Source organism: Hippocampus zosterae, chromosome 4 (genome assembly GCF_025434085.1).
Source record: "Hippocampus zosterae strain Florida chromosome 4, ASM2543408v3, whole genome shotgun sequence".
NCBI lineage: Eukaryota > Metazoa > Chordata > Actinopteri > Syngnathiformes > Syngnathidae > Hippocampus > Hippocampus zosterae.
The window spans coordinates 15185293-15209882 of NC_067454.1; the positions used below are offsets into that span (position 1 = coordinate 15185293).

The 24590-nt window shown below is 42.5% G+C and overlaps 2 protein-coding genes across 4 annotated transcripts in view; one reads left to right on the forward strand and one right to left on the reverse strand.

Annotated features, from left to right (window-relative positions):
• The first annotated feature begins 424 nt into the window (after window positions 1-424).
• On the forward strand, window positions 425-20957 carry rnf111 (ring finger protein 111). Of its 2 annotated transcripts, XM_052063767.1 has the most exons (15): window positions 425-577; window positions 3835-4789; window positions 7602-7734; window positions 10913-11067; window positions 12402-12596; window positions 12696-13075; window positions 13218-13458; window positions 13585-13942; window positions 14734-14859; window positions 14959-15076; window positions 15802-15882; window positions 17649-17744; window positions 17985-18071; window positions 18338-18441; window positions 19718-20957. In XM_052063767.1, the coding sequence occupies exons 2-15, from the start codon at window positions 3913-3915 to the stop codon at window positions 19833-19835; spliced, it is 3069 nt and encodes a 1022-aa protein (XP_051919727.1). In that variant the 5' UTR covers window positions 425-577; window positions 3835-3912; the 3' UTR covers window positions 19836-20957. The 2 variants fall into 2 exon arrangements, with proteins under 2 accessions (XP_051919727.1, XP_051919728.1); XM_052063768.1 differs by lacking the exon at window positions 17985-18071.
• Window positions 20958-22166: 1209 nt separating this feature from the next.
• myo1ea (myosin IEa) overlaps window positions 22167-24590 on the reverse strand; it is a 48028-nt gene continuing 45604 nt past the window's right edge. For both annotated transcript variants that reach the window (XM_052063764.1, XM_052063763.1), the window contains 2 exons: window positions 24132-24301; window positions 22167-23677 (listed from right to left, as the gene is read on the reverse strand). In XM_052063764.1, the coding sequence (XP_051919724.1) occupies window positions 23601-23677; window positions 24132-24301 (247 nt within the window). In that variant the 3' untranslated portion in view covers window positions 22167-23600. The remainder of the gene's footprint in view (window positions 23678-24131; window positions 24302-24590) is intronic.

A 24590-nucleotide genomic window follows, 5' to 3' on the forward strand; every position in this document is an offset into this window, starting at 1 on the left:
GGGAAGAAATTTCATCTGTGCTGTATGTTGCACATACTGCACCTTTGACAATAAAGTTGTACTTGAGTTGACTCAAATAATTATTTCATAAAGTGGGATTTTTCAAAACCCCATTGAATAAATGCACTTGAATTACAGGTTGGATTTTCCCATTTGCTCAATGGAGTGGCGGGGGGGGGGGCATGTCATAAATATAGTTTAAATTTATAAATCAAGCTCAACCTTTTATTTTTTTAAACAATTTCCAACTATTTATGTTAACTGTTTTGTTAAGCTCTTTGTTACAGCTGCCGCTGTTGTGAAAGCGCTATATAAATCAGCATGTATTGTATTGTATATTTTCAAATATCACCATGCTTACTAACTGGAACACACATAGTCACAAGGTGTGTCGGGTCAACGAATCCAATTGTCGTAAAAGTGTCGTAAATGGCTAGCTGTAATCTGGCGACCCCGTGCGGCAATGAATACAAGCCGAGTATTGTAGCCAGCCAGATCGCACAGACGACCTGCTGGGTAAACAACAGTGTTCACTCGAGAGACAAGAATGGGGACTTCGTCGAGGACTCAGAGTGAGGTATTTCCATTTCATCTAGTAGACACACCGCTTATATGTTATGTCCTTGTTAGTTTGAAACGAGATGCTCGTGGCTTTAAATAGTGCTGTGAAATTGTCTATTTGCTTCGTGGAGTTGAGCTAGCCTTCACGTTAGCTTAGCACATAGCCCTCCAGGGCCCATTGCTTTCGATGCTGCTTTTCAATTCTCATCGGGACTGTTGTCAATTTCACAATCCAGCCATTAACAATTGCGATTTCTATGTAGGCCCGCCGAGTTACGGCTTGTGTCGACGTTGATATGTATGTTCCGTTTCAAAGCCTGTCAACATTTTCGCCGGGTTTTAACCTCAACGTCGAACCAAAAGACACGTTAGAACATTAAACATGTATAATACAGATACGCGTAATCTTTGTTGTTTTCTGTGTGGACTACAATGTGACAGTCTTAAGCGGTTGCTAGCTCTCCCATCTAGTTTTGCCTCTTTCAACTATTGTCGAAAATGATCTTTCTGAGTTGGCTTGTCCTGTTTCCTGCGTTTCTACACGAAAATAAGTTAATAACTGGTTTCCACTACGTTTGTGGGAGATAGTTGGCCAGCAGATAGTAACTGTTAACCAACCGCCCTCGAAGCTTTGATAACATATGCATGCGCTAAGCAAATTCACGCGTTTAATTTCTTTTTTATTTAACTAGGTCGAGTGTCCCAGTTATTGCTTTCACAACCCCGCAGTTGCAATTGCTTTTCAAAACATTTGCTTCTAGCATTAGTAGCCACGTTGGCTCTAATATGGTCATTTGATCTCAGGGAAGAAACATCTTTATTCTTAGTATGAAGAGAATCTGTCCTGTGACTCCTGATGCTGAGCTCGGGGGAAAGAAATGTACGCCATTTAGACAGCGTCTCCATTTGGTAGCCGGGACTCGCACGTCACTCAGTTGCATGTCAAACTCGACAGAGAGTTCTTATGGAAAGCAGTTTGATCATTTATTCGATATCCTTGATCTCCATCTTAAGGTCCATGTAACGGTATAGTGGTGCATCAATGAATTAAACTATGGAACCACGTGCAAATGTGAAGGGAGTTAGTGTATTTTGATTGAATAAGATTTTGTTTTGTTATTATTTTCTTGATGAATTAACATATCAGAGAAAAAAACATTTTCATTTCCATCCCTGTATTCAAAAACAGGAAATTTCAAACTGATGGTGCAGGAAATGTTGACAAATTCATTATAATTCGATACTGGATAACATAACAGGAAATAGGCAAAAATGTTAATCGTTTTATCAATAAATGTCAATGTTTTATTTTGATTCGACACAAAGACAATTAGTCTTTGCCAGGATCCAATCCATGCCATTCTCGCAAAAGCTGTGCTTGCCATTGTTCCAGCAGTAGTTAGGCCAGGATAAAGGCTGTCGCACTGCATGCCATCTATCCACATTAAACAAGCCAATTTTCACATGGCAAAAAGATGCTGTAAAAATGTGAATAGCAGGGGTCACCAACTTTTTTTTGAAACAGAGAGCTACACTTTGGACACTGATTCATATGTTGAAACATACTTCTGAAATAAAACTGATCAAATTACCTTGAGTTATGTTGTTTTCAAATGCCACTGCAACACAAGAGACAATTAACTAAGTCCATAAAGAGCGCCAGTGTTTCAGGATGCCATAAACAAGCGAACTGTACCACATCAACCGCTATTTAAAAGGCTTAATTCCCCAGAATTTGTACTGAATGATATTGAAACAAACTGTACCACGTGGTGAAAGGGAGCAAGTAGAAATTTGCTCATTTCAGTTGTTTTTCCAATTGCTATTCCCTCAGAAATCGTTTGAATACTGCAGTTTATCCTTGAAGGTCAGACCACTGCTGTTTGTTCTTTTCATGGTTATCCTGGTCTTAATCTCAGTTTAGGGATTGTTGAAGTCACCATGGACCATGCCTTTTAAACATCATTGTCATTGTATTTTAGAAGTGTTTTAAATGTCGCCATGCTGGTGTTTGGCATTAGTCTGGCAGAGTTTTCGCTGGAGTGAAATTTCTACCAGAACAAAGTACCCATTCTGTTCATCTTTGGTGTGACATTTTGCGACAGATTTATCTGTCAGTGAGTGGCTCACCGCATTGGCCTAGCAAGTGGATGACTTATTGAATCAAATCTCTTGGAGATATAAGTCGACTTTATTGTCAAATGTGCTACATGTGCAACATACAGCACAGATGAAATGACTTTCCTCTCAACCACAGGAGAGAGAGGAGCCGCCGCGGGTGCCCGCGCCTCCATCAAAAGAACAATTAACAGTAAAATGACAAAATAATACAACGCAACACATAAGGCACAGTCGTGCAATCTCAACCACTTTTTCTGCATACACTTTGTTGTTTGAAGCAGTTATAGATGAAAGAGGAGCGAATCAAAGCGTCCTTTAGTGGATCAAAGACGTCATGCTGAAAATGTGCATGTCTGCTACAAGCTAAGTTTGAAAGCAACAAGAAGCTGTAGCGTCCATTGACGAAAAAGAGATTGGATAGGATTAGCATACTTTTGTTCATTTTGTTTTAATGACTCGGGCTTCATCAATTTTCAAACTATCCCTACCCGCCCAAATTTGGCCAATGAAAACTTGGAGAAACACTATTTTGGGGAAGTACAGGAAGAAACATTTAGAACGGATCAGAGATGAACAGGTTTTAATGGATGCTCAGTGGGTGACCGATATGATGCTAAGAGGCTCCAAAGCAGCAACCCCACTTGTTCATTTTCACTGAGCTCTCTTGCCCATTGGCCAAAGTCCAGATGCCATCGTGTGAGTTTAACCAAATGCGAGAGTGTAAAATAAGACTTACTACTTTAACTTCAGCAAGAAAGGCATGCCATATTAATAGAGCCCAAATAGAGGATCCTCTATTTAGACTTCCTGTTCGCACTCAGTCACCAAAAGACCAGCACGTTGCTTTGATCTCTTTATGCAAGACCTGTTCATTCCATGTTTATTATTATTTTATCATTAGGGTGTGGCACCATCTCTAACTCAGTCAAGCATCTAATGTTCCATGTCATCTAATAATATGCTCAAGCAGATCTTGACATGCTCCCTGAATTTATCACTGATAATAAAACGGGCCATTTGTGAATGGCCTTTATTTAGCATACCTTTCATCTCAGTTATTGGCTCTCAGAATGAAGTCTCTAATGGTAGGTTTTCAGCACAATGACTCTGACAGTCTTGTTTCTCTTTTTTCTTTTTTTCTTCTTCTGGTAGGTGTTTTGAGATGAAGTGGTTCGAAGCATCGGAACTGCACACTCACTCTCTTAGGCTGGTGAGGACAGAGCTGCCACTATGAAGAGTGAAGTGCCGTCTAAGGCCTCCAGCAGACAGGAGCACCTGAAGGAGCCTCTGGTGAACCCAGAGGCCATGGAGGCAGCTAAGAGCTTCCCTAGCAACATGGAGGTGATTGGAATGGCAGACAACGAATTTGCAACCCTGTGTTCCGAATCGAGGCATCGCACCTTGAGGGACACGGCGGCTCACAAGGACTCAGAGCGAGGTCTTCCCGGACGTAGAAAAAGAAAGGTCCAACAGGCAGGACCGTCTGACTGTTCCCTTAAAGTCGGCCATTTTAGTGAGACTCCTGTGGCCCCTCAGCGTCCCAGGGAAGAACTCTTGCATCACTCTAGCGAAGATGAACTTAATCATGAGTCATCTTTTAGTGACTGTGCCTCATCACCTTCCTCCAGCTTACGATTCGGTGACTCGGAGACACTGAGCTCCGAGGAGGATGCGGAAGCTGGACCAACAGGAGGCCAACAAAAAGCCCCCGTCCTCACAACAGGAGCCACTGGAATTAGTCTTCGCCCCATCGTGGGTCGAACGAGGCGGACCCGCTCACATAAATGGGTGCGGCCTGAGGCGGAGCCGTTGTTGCTGAAGCGGCCCAGTTTGAGCAGTCGGCGGCCTCTACATAGGAAACGATTTGTCAAATCAGTTCCTGGGGGAGGGCAGCGCACACAGAAGCAAAAGGAGCGACTACTACTGCAGAGGAAGAAACGAGAAGTGATTGCACGGCGAAAATATGCTTTACTTAATAGCACAAGTAGTTCAAGTGAGGAGCTTAGCAGCGGCTCGTCCTCCCCCTCCTCGACTGAAGCAGAGGATGAACTATATGTGGATGTCAGCAGCACCAGCAGCCAGCCCAACAGCGCTGCAGTAGCCACAGGTAATTGGTGACCTTGATCCTCAAGTTCTGTACGCTCTGTGTTACGCACGCTGTGTTGCAATAGTCCTCCGGACATCACGTGACTGATCACTTCATGTGTTTGTTTATACCGCCCATGCTGGCACAATAGGAGTGATATTGGCGTTGGAAGGATTTATAATCAAACCAGTGATCAAATTAGCGTTTATTAGTAGGGGTGTCCCGATCGCGCTTTATTTGGCCTCTGAGTCTTTGGTTTTAAATATCTGCTGTTACCGAAAAAGAGCGTGCGTGCGATTTTTCCTCAAATTAATATAGAAATATATGTGAATCGATGTTATGTTGTTCTCTATAGTGATACTATATGGACCATTGCACCTAATCAACACCTAATCTATTACAAATGCTATTTGTAATATTTTCAAAATCTTTTCCACAAACAAAATTTGATGATGCGCATATTGAACATTTCAATGTGTATTGGTCCATCTCAGAACTTGTTTTATCATGTCCATTTTTTGTAGTGAAGCATTTAGTGGGTTTTTAGCATAAAATTAGCAAATAACATCTGGAAAACACATGATCGGATCGGGACACCCCGATATATCAGTCAACATTCTGTCCAGGCGAACTCAAATCTCACTTTGTTGAAAATTCATATGGGATAAATATGCAAGGGGAAAAGAAGAATTTGCCCATGTAATGATTTCGTAATCATGAGAACAGTGGTCTGTGCTCATAAAATATAGAAAAAAGACGTTTTTTGTGTGTGAATATTAATTAAGTAATGATGTAATGTTGTTATGTGGAAATTTTAAGTGTGACAAATGTTCTTTTTTTCTTAAGTTTTGAATTTAAAATTTCTCATTACAACAGGCTGTACCCGGGCTACACAAGTGTACTGCTTTATTTAATTTTTTTTTTTAAAGAAGCCAAAACTTTAAATTCATGTTCAACACAATTGAGTTAGCATTTTGGTGTGGCCTGCAGTGGTTGTTTTAGTTTTTCCACAAGACAGCTTAGAAAAATTAATTGCACATCTACGACTTGTAATATGAGACTGTGTGCGACCGCTAGCTAATTTAGCACAGTTCAGGCCAGTGGTCTGGTCCAATACCCAATATTTTTTTGCACCAACGATCGCTTTTACGTACTGCGGACCATCAAAGACGCACAGCAACGAGACCGAGATGGCGTCTCGTTGGCAGTCTCTCTGTTTTCGGCCACCACTCAAGTCACACAGCCGTTTGTGTGTGCACCAGTTAAGTCACGCTGGCCACAATACCGGTTGTTCATACTGTCAAACCTTGTTACAACATACCTCAAGGGACGTAACGAATCTGTACGTTACAACTGTAGTTTGTTGTAACAATTTCCAATAGAATTGCCGCCAACTACGATGTATAACACAGTATGAACATTTATAGATGTAACAACATGAACCTGTAATACATTATAAACATGTCAATTACAAATACAGTATGAAGAAATCATGATTTTATGAGACATGAAACAAACAACCGTCATGTTCCGACTTTATCTCTGAAAAAATTCAGTCAGCAAATGAAAAGGGCCTTCTCCAGCTCAGGAAGTGTGACGCCCCAAATCATCTTTCAATCTGTCAATTTTGTCGCCATTACGGATGATGGTGGAAATTGGCGACTTTGCCCATGCGTAGTCTCGGCTGAGCTTCGCCTGGGAGACTCACTTTCGAAAGTGAGAGACAATTTCAGTCGTCAGAGACAGCAATTATTTCTCTTTACTAAACGCTTTCAGAGCATCTGCGCCGTGTCTCCAGAAGTACAACAATGTACAGAGTACCGGTATATCAGTAGCCGTTCTCACAGCAAGCAAGAAAGAAAAGCAATGTCATCTGTCAATGCAAGCCTACCTCTAGGCCAATCGGAGAAGGAAGCTTCCTGCTGTCCAAGAAGCATAAAGAAGCTCGAATTTTGGAGGCGCTCTTTTTTTTTAAAACATGCGACGGGGATATTCCAGGAAGTGTTTTCTTCAATTTATAACTAGTTCCAGCTGGTTTCTGTTTTCATGTTTGCAAGCTTATATTCTTAGCTGGCCACTTGCTTTTCTGTACTTTCCCTTTTTTTTTTTTTTTTTTTTTTGTCCTTCAGCTGTCCCAAGCAAAATGTTGACCTCAACGCTCCGAATACGTCCATAAACCACATAATCTTGATTACCTGTATACTTATATTAATGGCAAAGCTCTTTTTTTCTTGCAAAATAAGTGCTTTGGCTCCTCAGGTTGAAGAACACTGATGTTAGAATTACTCTCCTTGTTTAAAGCTCATGTTGTACCGAGACTAAGATGTGTCATAATTCATATGTAATATGGATAGTCATGATTATGTGTATTACTACTCTCTAACTAAGGTGTGAATGAGCTCAGCTCCTGTATGAATGTTAACTTGTAGTCTGTAAGATCAAGCGTTGTTTTTGTAAGCGCATGGATGTCTCACCAGAGTCCCAGTTAGTTGCAGAGGATGCTAAGCAGCAGTGCTCAGGGGACACTCGGAAGAGAAATCCCATTTGGAAATCATGAACTTCATTTACGTGGCACGTCGCCCACTTTTGTGTGCACAAAAGAACCCTGCAGTGCAAAACAAACTGCCGTCATGATTCATGTCAGACATGACAAGACTAACTTCATCAATTTAGCATTTAGGATTGCTTGTATCTCCATATTTGTCTTGATTTTCAGGAGCTCAAAAATAATTTATTGAGATCCTTTTAACAATGTGTTTGAGACCAAAAGAACGCATGTCCAAAGGTGTACGTATCATTCACGTGCATGTCATGTTCCTGCGCACGTGCACAGGTGCTCTGGATGAAGACGTGGTGGTAATTGAGGCTACTCCAGCTCCGGCACCTGCTGTCCCTGCCAGCGAGGAGATCAACGTCACCTCGACAGACAGTGAGGTGGAGATCGTCACAGTTGGAGATACTTTCAGGTAAGCAAATCACAAAGTGTGCTAGCCGTTGGTTGCCATGGTGAATTGTTGCATTTGATTTTGACCTAGTGACAATGCACGGTCAAGCATTCTCCTATACTTATGTGTTATGAACCCACTCCATATTATACCAGTTGTCTGGGACGGGCCTACTTTTATTTTTTTCCCCCGGATCACTTCTTTACTGTGAACACATGTTGTTCCATGTGCTGGCTGTTTACGGGCAAAAGCAATGAATGAAGAGAATATTCCAGTGTTTCAATAGTACACAGTTGTATGCCATCCCACCCGGATCGCAATGGGTTCCTGCAAACGGCATACTCGATGTGAATCAATAATAAACACACTTGATCGGCCTCTGTTCTCGGGCTAAAGTTGAGCTCAGGACATGCACGTTGTCACCTTGGCTGTGACTGTAAAAATATAATGTTGGCTTTAGCAGCGTTTCAATATTATCCTCGCATATTTGATGGTAGGAAGGTAACTGTTCTGTGAAGCGCTTTGTTACAGCTGCAGCTGTTGTGGAAGCAAGATATAAATAGAGATGCATTGTAATCTACTTCATTCTAGAATTGGACTTGGAGGTATAGTTGCATTTGATATGACGTAGATATTTTGTCCGATTGTTATACATGTTCTAATTTGAAATATGGGAAAATAATTACGTTACCAACATAAGAGGACTTGTTTGTTTATAATGTTGCATCTTATTTCTACCAACTAAGAATTGCATAACAGGCTTTGAAAGTAGAGTCTCTATGACAAATATCAGTGTTACGACGAGCTATTTAAAAATATTTGGCATTGTATACAGGAATCCCTCGTTTTTCACGGTTAATGGGGACCAGAAACACCTCACGAAAGGTGAAAACCCATTTGCTTCCCCGTAGGAATTTTCATGTATGTATATGTGGGTAGCAGCATGTGTTAAAACATTTACAGTATACTTTACATGTTTAAGACAGATTACAACAGCATACCTATGTAAATAATTATTTAATGATAAAGAAACAAGACTTCATTCTGCAATATGGCTGCCGATTTGTCTTTATTTTTTTTCATAATTTTTTTTTGGTGAGGGCGAGGGGGGTGAAACACCGAAGGCGCAAACCTCACTGTATATTGAAAGTGTTAAATAGTGTGGACACACATTTACATTTCTCTTTGGTTAAGTTGATCCCATTGAAATGGAAAAATGAAGGGGCTTTATTATGTTTTATCTACGAGCCAGATAAAATCATCAAAAAACTGCCATAGGTTCCCGACCCCTGTGCTGGAGGGCATATGTGAAAGATGAGAAGTCATGTGGCATTTAACAATGGCAACCATCTTAAGAAAATGTGCTGACATTATGCCTGATCATTTTCCTTTATGGATGATCTGTTGTTTTATTGGTCTGAGGTTAGCATTTTGGGCTCTGTTTGAGATTTCCAAATGTTGACCCAAATTGTATTCCAACACCAACAGAATCCTGAACAGAGAAGCCATAATGGTTTGCTGAAAAGTTCCATTTCTGTCATATCTTTTTTTTTTCACCCTTGCCAGCTCTGGTATTCGTCTGAGGTGGCACCATCAAGAAAAATCGAGAAAAAGCAAATCACACTCTTTGTAGCCAGTCCATTTCGAGGCTGTATCGTAGGCTTTGTTGAGTGACCCTATTCCAGGTTGTGTTTATGTTGACAGTGCAATATTGTCCTCCAGGCTTCACCCCACCCATCCTCTGTGTTTTATGGTGCCAAATAGATATTTACAAAACAATCCTGAGTCGACTTCATTAGAGACCCTTCCTTCCCTTGTGGATTTTACTGAGGAGCCTGGCCAGTTTGTGTGTACCTCTGCGTACCACTCGCACAATTTGGATCTTTAGTGTTTATTGTGCGTGTGTCATAAAAGCGAAGTTCAGAAAGTCGAAAAAAATAAGTTTTATTTTCCGTCTGTGAATGGAGACGCTAGGTTAGCGTCACAACACACAAGACACCTATTGCACCAGTCATTATTATTCCCTTAACTCACTTTGCATACTTATTTAGTCGGACAGTCGGGTCAGAAGCAGTAGAGTTGCAATGAAGTTGCAATTTACCATGAAGAATTCCCCTGTTGAAGTTCTGCAGATGATGAAAGCTCTCATGAGAGGTACAATATTCCCCAACCACAAAGCTCCATGGCATCCATGCAACAATATTGTGTACTGTATCGCTTTGTGTGTGTTCACTTTATGGCCCTGTACGGTTAAATACGGGACGCGCTCACTCCAGACTCTGAGAACTTGATGACATGAATGTAAGACTGCAGCTCACAATTTGTTTTAAAATCGACCTGTTGATTATTTTGTCAATTAATCGATGCATTTAAAAAAAAATTACATCTCTATATTCCAAGACATTTCAAATTAACAGTGGAGAGTTTACATATATATATATATATATATAATATATATATATATATACACATACATATATATATATATATATATATAATATAGACTAGCTGGTTCGCTGCCCTCCGGGCGGCTCATCAGCTAGTTCCTGCGGAAGGCTGGTAAGGTGTTGTTGCTGGTGTTGTTGCTGGTGTTGCTGGTAAGGTGTTGAACCAAGCAACAACACAAAAGTGTTGTTGCTTGGTTCAACTTTATGTTCATCTTCATTGCTTATCGCGAAAATAAAGAGATGATTAGCTCTACTAAATAACTAACAATTTCATTGCAATGCTTGTGGGTAGACAACATTTTTTCGCTAAGATGCCCGCGCGATCGTAGTCAGCCAATGCCTGAGCGGCGCAGTGGCGGCGCGCAGCGGTGCGGTGAAGTAGGTACGTTTTGAAAAGGGACAGACGGAAGGACAGACCGCGTGCGGGACGACGAGCAATATATATATAGATAGATAGAAAACCCTGTCCTGGGTTGATGTAAGCACTTAAACCTCCCCATGATTCCTGTTATCTTTTTTATGACTAGGTTTCATAATAACACCAACAAACCAGGATGTGAACATAACCCCAAAGTTTCACAATATTTATTGGGCTTTTTCTACTCACGACGTTGATTGGCCAAATTGTGACATTCGCATGAAATTGCCAACTGATGCGTTCACAGCCAAAGCAAACATTGCCATGTAAATTATAGTTTGCCTCTGTTGAAGGCAACGTGTAAGTAAGCACCATTATGCCTTTGTGTTTATAGGTCGCGCTCACTGGGCGGTCTCAGTAGGATATGGGCTAACAGTTGCTCTCAGAACCGTCTTCAGGAGCCCAGAGGACGTCACAGACTGTCCACCGTCATCCAGCCGCTGCGTCAGAATTCTGGGGAGGTGGTGGACCTCACTGTTGATGAAGATGGTAAGAAAAACATCCCATTGTTGATACTCTGTATCTAGGGCTGCCGTGGACGCTCAGCTACCGCTAAGCAGGAGAAGAGAGTGAATGTTTTGAGAACGCTAATGCAACTCGTTACCTATTCCCATGGCACCACACACCATTATCATAGTGTGAAGGGGGATTGAGGCACAATTTAAAGGTACTTGGAAGGTAGAACAGCACTATAAAGGTACTATATACGCACTTCGTTTGGCGCAAAACTGTAAAGACGATTAGATGATAAAATGGGCTCGATATATCAGAGACAGATATTCTGCCGCATGTTGAGTTCACACTTTTAGACCTCGGTGACGCTGGAATTTTGAATTTTGCTTGGGTTTTGATTGATATTTATGAATTACTTGGGTATGCATTCTTATTCATAACTGAACAGAAACACATGTGAATGTTCAATGTTGAGAATACATACAGGACTCTTTATTGAGCTGAGTATGAGATTAATTTGTGAATAAGTAAATGCCGTGCACACCAGAATGCTAATGAGTTTGTCTTCTCCTCAGATCTTAAGCATCTGATGATTAGCACACACTCATTCCTCTCTCTCTTTCTCTCTTTCTCTCTTTCTATCTCTATCTCTATATCTATCTCTATCTCTATCTCTCTCGCCACACAGAGGTTTACTTTAATGACTGTGGACGCATGAAAGTGTATATTCAGTTGGAGGCAGATTTCTTTATATTATTGCCTTTTATAAATGAACCAAAACAAGAATGTGCACCAACCTGATTGTAATGTCAGTTCTAAAATTTAAATGATCACAATAATCACACTGTTCATTTTTTTTTTTTTAATGTCAAAGTTGAGCTGAGGCAGCCTAGCAGTGCTGTAGGATGCAGTGGTACAATTCAGGCAAGGACTATTGCAACACAAACCGTGTAGCAACACATGTAGACAGGCAGTCGGACAGGTATTTATTACTTCCTGGGAAAAGCGACAGTATGCAGCTTGCCCCTCAGTTGTGAAATTATTCTTCATGAATTACTTGTGTGTTATACTGAACCCCCCACCCCGCTTCCAGTGACCAAGGTATGCACACCACAGGAGGTGCACAATGACTCGGGATAACAAGCTGTTTAATTCTTTACATTCTATTTGTACTGTCAAGTTTTTTCATTAAAAACAAGTCTCACTTTTTGTTGTTGTTGTTTCATGCGGGGCTTGAACAAATAGAATGAACATTTCAGTGAAGAAAGATCATTTGTGACACAGGTGTTTTTGTGTAGGGTTGTCCCTAGAATTGTCAAGACTATGTTTCTGTGTCTTATATCTGCTCTGGAATCTGTCTTTGTCTTTAGACCTCTCAGTTGTGCCAACAACCTCTGGCAGCATTCACCCTCAAACAGTCAGGTCCTCCTCCTCATCATCTTCCCAGCATGCCTCTACCTCAGAGCTCAATGATGCCGCCGGCCCCTCCACTAGCTGCCCTGCCTCAATATCCAACAGTATGCACGCATCGAGGCCGAGTGGCTCGACTCGAACAGCCACAGAAGGTGAGAGAGCATGTTGCGAGCAGATGCTTTTATTTATGGAACCTTTATTTGTCTAGGAAAGACCAGTGAGAACATATGCCTTTGTCTTCTTGTCTCCAGATGACAGCAGACCGGGTTTGTCAGTTTCAGTGGGAGAAACCGCAAGCACGGCTATGCCCAGGCTCCCGTCGTGCTGTCAGCAACACTCACCGTGCGGAAGGCCCTCCCCCGGTCATCTGTCCCTCAGCCACTCCCATTCGAGCTGCATGCAGGCCTCGACCTCTCAGGCCAATGGCTCGCAGCATGGTCACGGCAACGCGCACCATTTTGTCCTTCATGTCCACCACCCCACACCACAGCCCCCGGGTACCCTGCCTTTCCAAGAGCCGAGCTGTGCTGTGGAAAGGCCCAGTGCACTGCCTGCACCTTGTGCTGGAGTGAGCGGCGGGAGTAGCAATAGCAGTGGCGGCAACAACGCTGCATCCCATTACAATGACCAGGTAAGATTTCATTCCAATCTAACATAGTAGTAGTTTGTGTCACTATGAAAAGCCTTTGGACATTTATTCCACATCCTTAACATCCAATTGGAGAGTAGCGGTCTTACCAATAATGTTCCTCTGTCCCTCTTTCTTCTCACAGCAAACTCTGCCAGTGGACCTGAGTAACAGTAGTGTTCGAAGCAGCGGTGCTAGTTTCCATGGCAGCACGTCAGCCTTTGACCGCTGCTGCCCAGGCTCCACCTCACGGCCTCCCGCCTTCGTTTCCCAGGCCACCCCTGGCCCGAGCCAACCAGCTGTGGTGGATTCTTTCAGCGCCGGCATCGTGGCCCAGCCTCAAACACAGCTACAGCAGCCTTGCAGACATTACATACACCCCTCGTGTAAGTATGAACTTTATGCTCTTCTTTGTTTTCATCGTTGGCTGGTCAACTTTGTTTGGAAAAATACAAGCTGCAAACGGAGATTTGTTTACTTGTATATTTGAGTCGTTCATATTTTCTTCACAGATGGCTCTCTGGCACGCTCATTGCATCATCAGCCCTCTACTGCCTGCCCTCATTCCCACGGGAACCCCCAACTTACATCTCAGCCGCCTCCGCAAGGCGATTATGTCCTTCCCCACAATGTCCACTCCTTTCATCCGCCGCTGCCATCCCACCCGTCAGGCCACACCGTACCCAGCGCCCCTCCTCTATCCGCCCACCACCTCTCCGGTTCGAGTGCCCCACTGGCACAGCACCTGCCCGCGGACCACCAGACCCTGCCGCACCATATGCCACCACTCGGGTCAGTTCAGCGGCTCCATCAACACGAAATGTTGCAAAGGATGGAGGTCCAGAGGCGCAGAATGATGCAGCATCCCACGTTAGTACTTCTGTCTTCCATCAAATTAAAAACGCCCGTTGTGTATTTTAATACATAGCGTCTCTTTAACACTTGCATATAGCGTTGCACCAAGTACCGGCACCAGTGTTGTACCGTGGATTTTAGCCGGCAAAAAATGACAGGATACCACGCCAAAGCACTCCAACTCTGACACAATACGGAAGCCCGTCTGTGATGCACCTTGTACTGGCATTTTTCAAAGGACGTTGTGTATGAAGTGCACACATTTGAGGCGGCTCTCCTCAATCGGCCACATTCACTGACACACACACGCACTCTACATGCTTGCTTGGTGCGTTTTGGAGTGGATGCATATCCATTAGATCCCCAAGTATAAAATGAATTATAAATTCTATTTGAAATGTTGTGAAACATGATGTATGCAGCCGGTTGTGTCTCCAACTATTAAGCGATTGCAAGCTTAAAACGCAAAGTTATTTGTTGTGCGTGCAAAAGCGAGTGGATCAATCAGATTGCTCATGTCGTAAAACAGGTAGATGCTCGTACTTGAAGATTTGAGTTAACGTTTGTTATACACTCCACCTTTCTCGCTCAGATATAAAACAGAGAGGACAATAACGAGAGTAAACAAAAAATGGTTTGTCTACATGTCTGTATCATCTTTGTGTGTAGTCTTGTGATGTAAGGTTATTCGTGACGTTACAAAGAAGAGCGAGCTCAGCTAAGCTTAAAACTTAATTGTACTTACTTATTCATGCATATGAGGGTCCTAATTAGGTTATCAATCCTGTTCGGCTTGTTCATTGCAGACGAGCGCACGAGCGTCCTCCTCCTCACCCTCATAGAATGCACCCCAACTATGGCCACGGACACCACATCCACGTGCCACAGACGATGTCTTCCCATCCTCGCCAGCCAGAGCAGAGAACCGCGTGGTGTGTCTTGGATACTGTTTAGTCTCTTTTCGGTTTTATGTTCATGCCTACTGTCATGGACATGACTAAAAAGTGGCGAATGTGTTTGTCAACAAACAGGGAGCTCGGGATTGAGGCAGGAGTGACAGTGGCGTCGTACCCTTCGGGGCACCTGCACTCCCACCTGCACCACTACCACCCCACCTCCAGACTGCACCACTTCCCCATCCCCTTCATGGTAACACATCAGCATGCATTTGCATAAATAGCACTCACTTTTAATTGAATTGCGTCTAAGATCATTGATGGGCTTTTTTTCACCTCTTATTTCAAGGATGGTGTGACAAAGATCATGAATTATGCATAAGCAATTAATAAAAGCACATCAGGCATTTCAAGTGCATAATCAAGAAGCCTTGAGGAAAAGTCACGGCACAAATGGAGTCGAATATTTCCTCACGTTTTTTATTTTTATTAAAGATTTGGGCGCCCTCAAGCATCTGATTTTCTATAGTACAAGTTTAGCACAGTGAGCATCCTCGGATTCAATTAATGGGAAAAAAGTGATTCAGAAGGAACGTTTGACCTTTTTAACTACTCTAACTGCCGCAGCAACATTGCTAATGAACAAAATGTGCAGCAATGTTCAACAATACATGCCTTATTTTTTTAAAAAAACACACATTCTTGAGACATTTTTGGAGTTGACCTCCCCACCCCTTTAAAAAGTGCTGCTTTTTTTGACTGCAAATATTCTAAAATCGAAAAATAAATGAACATTCTTTGAAAGAACAATAAACCAAATGACTCTCTGAACTGACACTGTTGCTGCCCTGGTTACAGAACTCCTTACGAAGCCATGGACATCCTCAAATTCTCGTTTTACCCAACAGTCTAAACAGGAGAAGAAATAGAAGTCCTTTTATAACAGCTATAAGTAACGTGTGTTTTTCTTCCTGACAGCACACTGGTATATCTGAAGTCACTTACCCGCACATTCGCTACATCTCATCTAGAATGACTGGCTTTGGAAGAACCTATGAGGTGAGTGTGCACTGATTGCTTTGTCTACGCATAACAATTTAATAGTGGAGTTTGGTGAGGGCGGGTCAGTTTAGTTAGGCAGATTTGTCTGCACTACGGTTGCATGGTATCCCGATACTAGAAAAGTACGACGCATCACTGTCAAATATGTTATAATCCCGTGTCTTTTCGCACCGTTCCTTCTTTGTAATTCAACAGATAGCAAACAGTTCTCCAAAAAGAAGCAACCAACGTGTGCGTGGTTGAAACTGCGTATTTGCTACTCCTGTAAAAAAAAGATGGTGTATGTGAAAAGAATTGCGTGGCAGGATGCTATTATGACTCTGAGTCCCCACATGACAACGTTACGGCAAAAAAGGAGGCTCAAGTCTTGGTGCGTCTTTGAAAGAATAAAGGCGAATCTGCCGAACGGAAAGTCGGGTTGAAATTGACTGTAAAAACAAAAACAGAAGGAGTCCTGTCTAAACACCGACTTGTTCCATACAACAATTAAGGCTATCTTTATGCTAACAGATGTTTTCATCACCATGTGTGTGATCATCTTGTAGTTTGTTAATAATAATAAGAATACCTTTATTAGTCTCGCAATGGAGAAATTCCAGATTCACAGCAGCAAAGTTATGAAAGGAAGAAGTAGAACAACAAAAAAATAGGAGCTGCTGGAAAGGCAGCCACTCTCGCGGCGCCATTTTGAAGTCAAAATAACAAAAAATAACACAAGACAACACATAGGACAGAGACAGTCGTGCAATCTTCACCACTTTTCTGCATACACTTTGTTGTCTGAAGCAGTTATAGATGAAAGAGGAGAGGATCAAAGTGTCCTTTCACCAGTGGATCAGAGACATCATGCTGAAAAATGTGCACACGTCTGCTACAAGCAAAGTTTTGAAAGCAAACACGAAGCTGTAGCGTCCATTGACGAAAAGAGATTAGTTCACTTCTCCTGTCCCACATAATCCGCTTCAAACTCCAAGCCGCGACTCCCAGCTCAAATCCGCATCGGCACTCCGCGCCAACGCTCCTTTCTTCTCATCGTCGGCTCCTAAAGACCTCCATCCATCCAGCCGCAGACCGTTCAACAGCACCGATCTCTCCGCTGAACAAAGCGGGGCTGTGAAAAATGCTGCCCATTACAGGCGCAAGACACAAGCGCCCCGGGACTGTCCAGCAACGACAGTCAAATGGCGCCGACATTCCTCCAGTAAAAACAGTGCTGGTATACCCATGCTGCCGAGAAGGCGCAATCACCAAGCACAGAGTCTCCTCCTTGATGAATGTCGTGGCCAAAAAATGCTGAAAAAGGTCCACATCAAGTCCACACGACGTAACAACAAACACAAAGTGACAAAAGAAACACAAGAACAACAAAAAAAGCAAGGCTCATGAGAGCACTTGCTGACGGCTGCCTACTCGGGCGCCATCTTGACTTCAATCAAGTTTAGCGTTTTCAATAAGTTTAGGCTAAAATATTTTTTAAAAAGAGTAGTTCTCTTTTTTAAAAATATTTTATTCTGACATCAGTGTTGATGTATTGTTACGTTTCCGAATAGGTAAAGCTGAGTTAGTTTTCAAATTAAATCCCACTGGGCATGATTTTTTAATTTTTTAAGTTACCTTTATTTAGCATTGATTTGTTTCCAGAAAAGCCATTGTTACTGGTTCAATATTGAATTGTATCGTTCGGTATTTATAAAGGAGGCAACGTGAAAAGTAGCAGTGCGCAATCAGGAGTGTTGAGTGTATGCATGTTGTGTCCCGTGTAGGACCTGCTGCATTTAGAGGAAAGACTGGGGACTGTGAACCGAGGAGCCTCTCAGGGAACCATAGAGAGGTGCACTTACCCACACAAATACAAAAAGGTGAGACTTCTTGCCTGTCCGTAGCAGCATATTGAACACGTATACGATTGCATGGAATGTCCAGTTACTTTTGTCTGGTGCTGCCTGGCTGTTACCCGTGTGTCCTGGGACAGGGTGGTCTTTTGTACTCACTTAGCCAAGTGCTGTAGTGTCTTTTAGCTGTGAATGCAGATCTTGTCGGGGAAGGCTTTCCCTAGGTCTAACTAAACGAGCCGTCTAACACCCTGCCACCCAATACAGAAGGTGTTGGAGAGAGACATTGACCAACAGTTAACCCCCGAAGCTTGGGCCTCTATTGGGAAAAATATGCACGCAACCCCTGAATCGGTGAGAAATAATGAACCAATCAATTTGGAAACAAGTGTTAGCTGTAGTCTTGGGGGAGGGGCCTTGTTTTTTTGTTTTCCTCTTTTCAGGACAAAAGGACCATTCTCTCTGTCCCCAAATAAGAATAGATATCAATAAAATGTTTGCATAGAATTAAATGTGTAGCGCTGTCTTTAGGTGAGCCTGTTCATGTTTGTTTGTTTTTTTAACGCAATGGGATTGTTTGCACGTGGCTTCTGATGTCTCCAAACGTTTGTTACCTGTAGAGAAAGCTGCATGGCAAGCAGGATGAAGACGAGGGGGCGGATGAAGACACGGAGGAGAAGTGCACCATCTGTCTGTCCATACTGGAAGAGGGGGAGGACGTCAGGTGCGTCCCCGGGCTTCTTTCACTCTTTGCTTGAACAATCTCCCAGGTGTTCGGAGAAAACCCACGAGTGTCTCAAATTGAAGCCCCACTGGGCCACCGTTTAGCACTGTTTATTTATTTGTTTACAAGGCTTGCCCTCCGGTGGCAAAGTAACATATGCATTACGAGCCTAATTGCCCGAATTGTTTTGAATTGAAATTTACTAAATGAGACACTAGTTGCCTCGTTTCAACCTTTTTAGATTATGCGATCCGGATGACTGAGAATCTACAAGGACATCAATAAAAAGATTGATTGATTGATAATGTGACAGTAAATTAAACATGACTTAGCCAATGATGCTGTTGATTAACCTCACAATATGATACATTACCCCTCATGAATTAATTTTTGTTAGGTTGTACAGTCACAAAAATAGTGTTGAGAGAGCCAAGTTTGGAAAACATGCACAAACACAATTCGAGTGGAAGCTCGCGTTTTGAGCCTGCATCTAAGAGTCACTGTGAAGCACACGCGAGCCCCTTCAAAGACAGCATGGGTTTTTTTCTTGTCAGTACTTCCATCACTTTGGACCCAGATCACACATTACACTGAGTTTATGGATCTGGGTATGTGGTGCATGAGGTGAACAAATCATGATTGACGAATTCACGTGCCACGTATAGAATCAGCTTTATTGTCATCGTACCACAGGTTGCAACGAACAGACACAACCTGTCCGAGAGACAACGAAAAACAATGACCGACCGGGGGATTACCTTTTACAATACCCTGCTTTTGTAGATGAGAAGAAAATAACAGAGGGGGGAGGGGGGGGGGCGCGGACAACACCCTCAGACTGACTGACTAAGGGGAGCACGGTATGGATTTGGGTTTGACCTCAGCAACCAGGCCGACATGAATACATGACACACAGACTCGCACCTAGCACAGCTCAACCTGCAGCGGGCAGGCTTCATAGCCAACACCATTCTGCAATTGCGCCATCATCGAAAGGCTTGTCGGTGGAAGCCAACAAAGGTGTTGATAGATCGCGTCGTGTCATGTGTGATCATGTCAGCGTGTCCCGTGCAGACTGCAAATAGTTTAACCCTTTCAGGTAGAGCGGTTACTACAGTGGACAGCTTCTCGTGTTATCGGGTTACACGGTGCTGGAAAGGGATATTCGTATGTATTTTACAAAATGTTTAAATCAGAATTTTTAAAAAATCCTGAAGTTTCTTTTTCAGACTTGAGCAGTCACCAAGTAAGTTTGTGCCCATGTTTGTCTTGGCAGGCGCCTGCCGTGCATGCACCTCTTCCACCAGCTGTGTGTGGACCAGTGGCTGCTCACCAACAAGAAGTGCCCCATCTGCAGAGTGGACATTGAGGCGCAGTTGTCTGCTGAGAGTTGATGCTGTTTGATTTGTACCCCCTCCCTACCCACCAACCGCGTCTCTTTCTAACAAACACCTTTGTTTCCATATTCATTTTCATTTCCTCCTGAGTACTGCAGTCAACCAAAGAAGGCAATGAATATACCTGCGCAGCTCTACTACTAGGAACATCTTGACAGTGCTGGCTTTCACTTCTTCTCCATTAATTAAGAGTTTATGTATTTATAAAGCTTTTATGTAGCTTTTCGATCGTTCCCTCAAGTGTCATCCCCCCCCCCTCCCCCGCATGTTTCCTTGCAAAATGCATTTGTTTGCACATGTACCACGGGCTTAAAGGTGAGGAGAGCTGCTCTAGTAAAGCCACAAGGCCTTGCTTTACTGGACTAGAATGTCAGCCTCCACAACAACAAGGCAGAGTTCATTTTTACCAATCATCGTATTGACTAGTTTGTTTAGAGGATGTGGATTGTTAGTGAAAGATTTTTTTTGTTGTTGGTTTTTTTTAAGAAGCATTCCTAGACATTCCTAACTAGGGAAAACTATGTTTAACAGATCAGCTGCTGTACTAGTACATACACACACACACACACATACTTGCACACAGTATTTTTTTCAGCACTCGGTGTTACGCCCCACAATTGTCAACACACTAGTCGCATCCATTTCACACAATAAGAATGTCACACAGCCCTTTTCCAGAAGCGGGGCTTGTCGGTACGTGTGCAGGTGGTCATATCACAGAGAGCTAACTAAGCTAGATGGATATTTAGACGGCTACATATAGCGTGTTTCCCTGCCCCCTCCTGTCACTCCGTCTCTGTAGATGAGCATCAGCTGTGGGGAAAAGATGACACACAAAAGTGTTCACAGGCATAGACTTGCACAAGAGAAAGAGAAAAGGCAGGATTAGTTGCGATCACAACACCGTGCTGAGGCCATGTATTTCCACTCTGACTGTGAAATACAGTCCAGTTTAAAAAAAAAAAACATTATTTTGAATGGAGTGATGAAATGCAGTACTTTGAATGAATCAAAAGCAGGTATACATGCGGTCATCACCCACCCCCTTCAAAGGCACCAGAAGCATATTCTGTGGGATTTATATTAGTTTAAAAATATTAATAAACTTGGATAACTCTTGGTTTGAGTGGTTTGTGTCATCTTTGTTTGATGGTTTGTTGACATGACAAGTTGTGACATTTTCAGGTAATGTATGAAATTAAAGACGTGAATTTTGGGATGGTGAAAAATGAAAATCAGAAGTATGGCCTGCCATGTCTGCAATAGCACTTAAAGCAAACTTTTAAGATGTATTAAACTACCCTTTGGGCATTTACGCAATAAGAAATGTTAGGGAGTACAGGCAAATGGCAATGGTGAGGTCGACTGCGTGGGCAATGAGTACCTGCATCAGGAGAATAGTAGAAGCGTCTCTTGGGCTCAATAAAATCTGGAGAATGCCGAAACAGATCGGAACGTGAACTCTTGTGTGAATTAGACGTTTGTTTTAGTTCAATGTGCCCTCTCCAAAGGCCTCCGAGTGTGACGTCTGAGAAGAGGTTTCCGAATAAACTTTGTGACATTACATGGAGGTTACGCTGGGCATGTTCAAGTCCCAAGCTATCCTAAATCGGCTGAATATAATATGAAGACGGAATCGTTTGAAATGAAGACATTTGGAAGGTAGCGGTAAAGATATAAAATCTCTTGGGAATTTTATTGTGAAACGGTGGGCCTTGGAGTCATGCTGTAATGAACTGAATACAGTATTGGGAAGTGGGAATTAAATGTTGGAATTGTAGAAACAGGTGATCAACGTAAAGTATCACTTCAAACGGTCATTTTATTGTGAACATTTTGGAATAGTATTTTCCAAGACGTCCTGAAGGAGCTGCGGGCTAATGAAACTGGGAGGACTCGAGGAATGTGAAACAGCTGCCAAGATGTTTTGAACAGTTTAAATTTGTGGAACAAGTTGTGAAACCTTCGCTGATGGTGTAGTGGTACGCTCGCCTCACTTGTGTGCGGGCAGCGTGGATCGCTTCTCACTCAGTGACTGTGTGGGCGTGAATGGTCGTTTGTCTCTATGTGCCCCGTGGCTGACTGGCGACCAGTTCAGGATGTTAGTCTTGAGTTTCACCCAAAGTCAGCTCGGATAGACTCCACCAACTCTCCGCAACCCTGTTAAGGATGAGCGGTGTTGAAAAGGGATGGGTGGATGATGATGACCTGCATGTGACCATTTAAATGGAAATTGTGTTTTGATCGAGGGAGAAATGCTCTTCAGCATTCACACATCGCTGAAGGTTTAGATCCTGGTACACACATTGGAAATGAAAGCAAACAATGTTCAACAATACATGCTTTATTTTTTTAAAAACAAACCAAAAAAAGTCAATTACTATCTTGTATTGCACAAGGATGCTTTTGAACCATCCAAGATCCAAAATGATGAGAAGTCCCAGCAGTTGAGGAAGCAACTTCGAGCACAATTTGATCAAACATAACCACGTCAGAGGAATGTAAAAGAAAAATGCAACTTGCAGTGGACAAAAAGAAAAATAACGGCGAAAAATCTCTTCTCCGTGAACACGAACAATAAACAGGAATCACCATCGTTTGTGAGAGAAAAGCGACCCTGTGAGTATTTGGACGAATATAACAACAATTCTTCATAAACCAACAATAACAGGTGCTCTCGTATGGAATGTCATTAGAGCATTTATTCCGTATCCTTGATGTCCAGCTTCAGGTTCATTCATGTACTAGTGTCCTCATTGTCCACCAGCGATTTGGACATTTATGAGGCAAACATTGGCATTCTCGGAGGACAACTACATGTTACAAGTGAAACTGTGCACTAGTTGACAACTGTGCTACTACTTGTACTAGTAGTGCCAAGATAGTCAAAAATTGCGCACTTCACTACAGTAGTAGTGCACAAACGCCAAGGCATGCACATTGGCCTCACTCGTAACACGTAGCCCAAGTTTTCCTATTTAGTGAGCAAAAATATAACAAGCAGTGGCTTTACTAGTGTCCCCTATTCATTCCACTAGAGCTTTAAGTTGTTTTACTCGTGAGGACAAAGAGCATACTAGTACAGTTTTTCGGACTAAACGCTCAAACGTCATTAACCACGTGAACCCATACAGAAAGGGAGTTAAAAATACAATTGTGTAAAAGCGTAAACAAAATCCCGTGGGCCTTCATTACATGACTCGACGAAAGTGTTGTGTCCAAAGTAGTAGTACCTGTACTGATAAAGTGCTAACACACCACAGACAGCGTGCTCAGGTTACAGTACACACGGAGATTCTTACTATCTTTGGTGTCTAAAAACTTTATAAAATCACTTACATCCATTCCCTGCGAGCTTTGCATTGACGAAATAAATATGACGGCATCCTTAGGAATCATTTTATGATAAGAAGGATTAAAAAAAAAATCATAAATCACAGCCTTTCCCCAGATTATGCGTACTGTAACTTTAAAAAGAGTTCCTCAGCAAAAAAAGGTGATCAGGAAAGAAAGCATGTATAAATACAATAAATAGTTGGGGGTTTTTTGGAGTTTTTTGTTTAGTTCAGCACTTCCGAAAAGACCAAAAGTAGTTCTCTTGTGTTGGGGAAGTGGACTGACAAAAGAGAGTTTACATTCATGTACTATGCAAGGCAGTAGTGGAGGATTCATCCGGAGATCCCACAGTGCTTCTTGACGCTCCACCGGCAGGTTCATTGGAGGAACTCCTTCATCCCAGCCGTCCGTTCGTCTTTCCTCCTTCTAGATCTTGGCTACGTAATTGTTGGGGAAAAGGCCCTGCTTCCCTCGCAGACGTCCTGACCACCATCCAGAAGCGTCTGAAACAATGAGAGAGATTCATTAGATTAAGTCTAGATTAAGCCCCGCGACCCTTGTGAGGATAAACGGATCAGAAAATGAATGGATGGTACAATTGTTGATCAATATTTAAAATAAACTGAACAAATAAAATCACAAACTTGCTGAATGATGTAATAAAATAAACATGTTCAATGTATCTGTCAAGCACATTTGGTTTAAATTAATCCCCATTATGAATTGCATCATAAACACAATTATTAAATTGATCAATTATTGAACCAAAAGAAAATGTGAAATATCGATGTAAAATGACTTCTTTCAACAATACTACAATGAATTTTAAAAGGATTGCGCCAGTGGTGGTTTTGAGTGGGCACCATTCCTTTGCAGTCTGGACGCAGAAGAGACACCTGCCAATTGTCCAAAATGACAACGTACAATGTGTCCTGGAGTTACGTGATGCGCACATACCCTCTTTGATGATGTCAATGATGTCATTGGCATTGAAGCTGAGCTCGTCCGTGTCTTGGGCATCGTAGGCGTACAGGGCTTTGCACTGGGGCACCTGAGGTTTGGGCTTGGGTGCAGGCTTGGGTCGTCCGCCCCCTGGTGGAGGTCTGGTGGTTGACGGTCGGTGGGCTCTGACGTAAACACATCAAACAGGACCAATGTGTCTCAGTTCCAAACGCACGACCGCGTAACAGCTGCACTATTGTCACAAACAAGAAGTTAATCAGCTGTGTCACTGCATGTTATGATTTCATCGTTCACGGTTCAGTTTTAACTGTTTCTATGAGGATTATAAATGGCGAGAAGCAGCCATTAATTCGTTCCACCCCCCCCCCCCCCCCACAAAATAAAAATAAAACTAGTTTCTTTAATGAGGAAAATATTTGAATATACATGGATATAATTTTATGTAATTATATA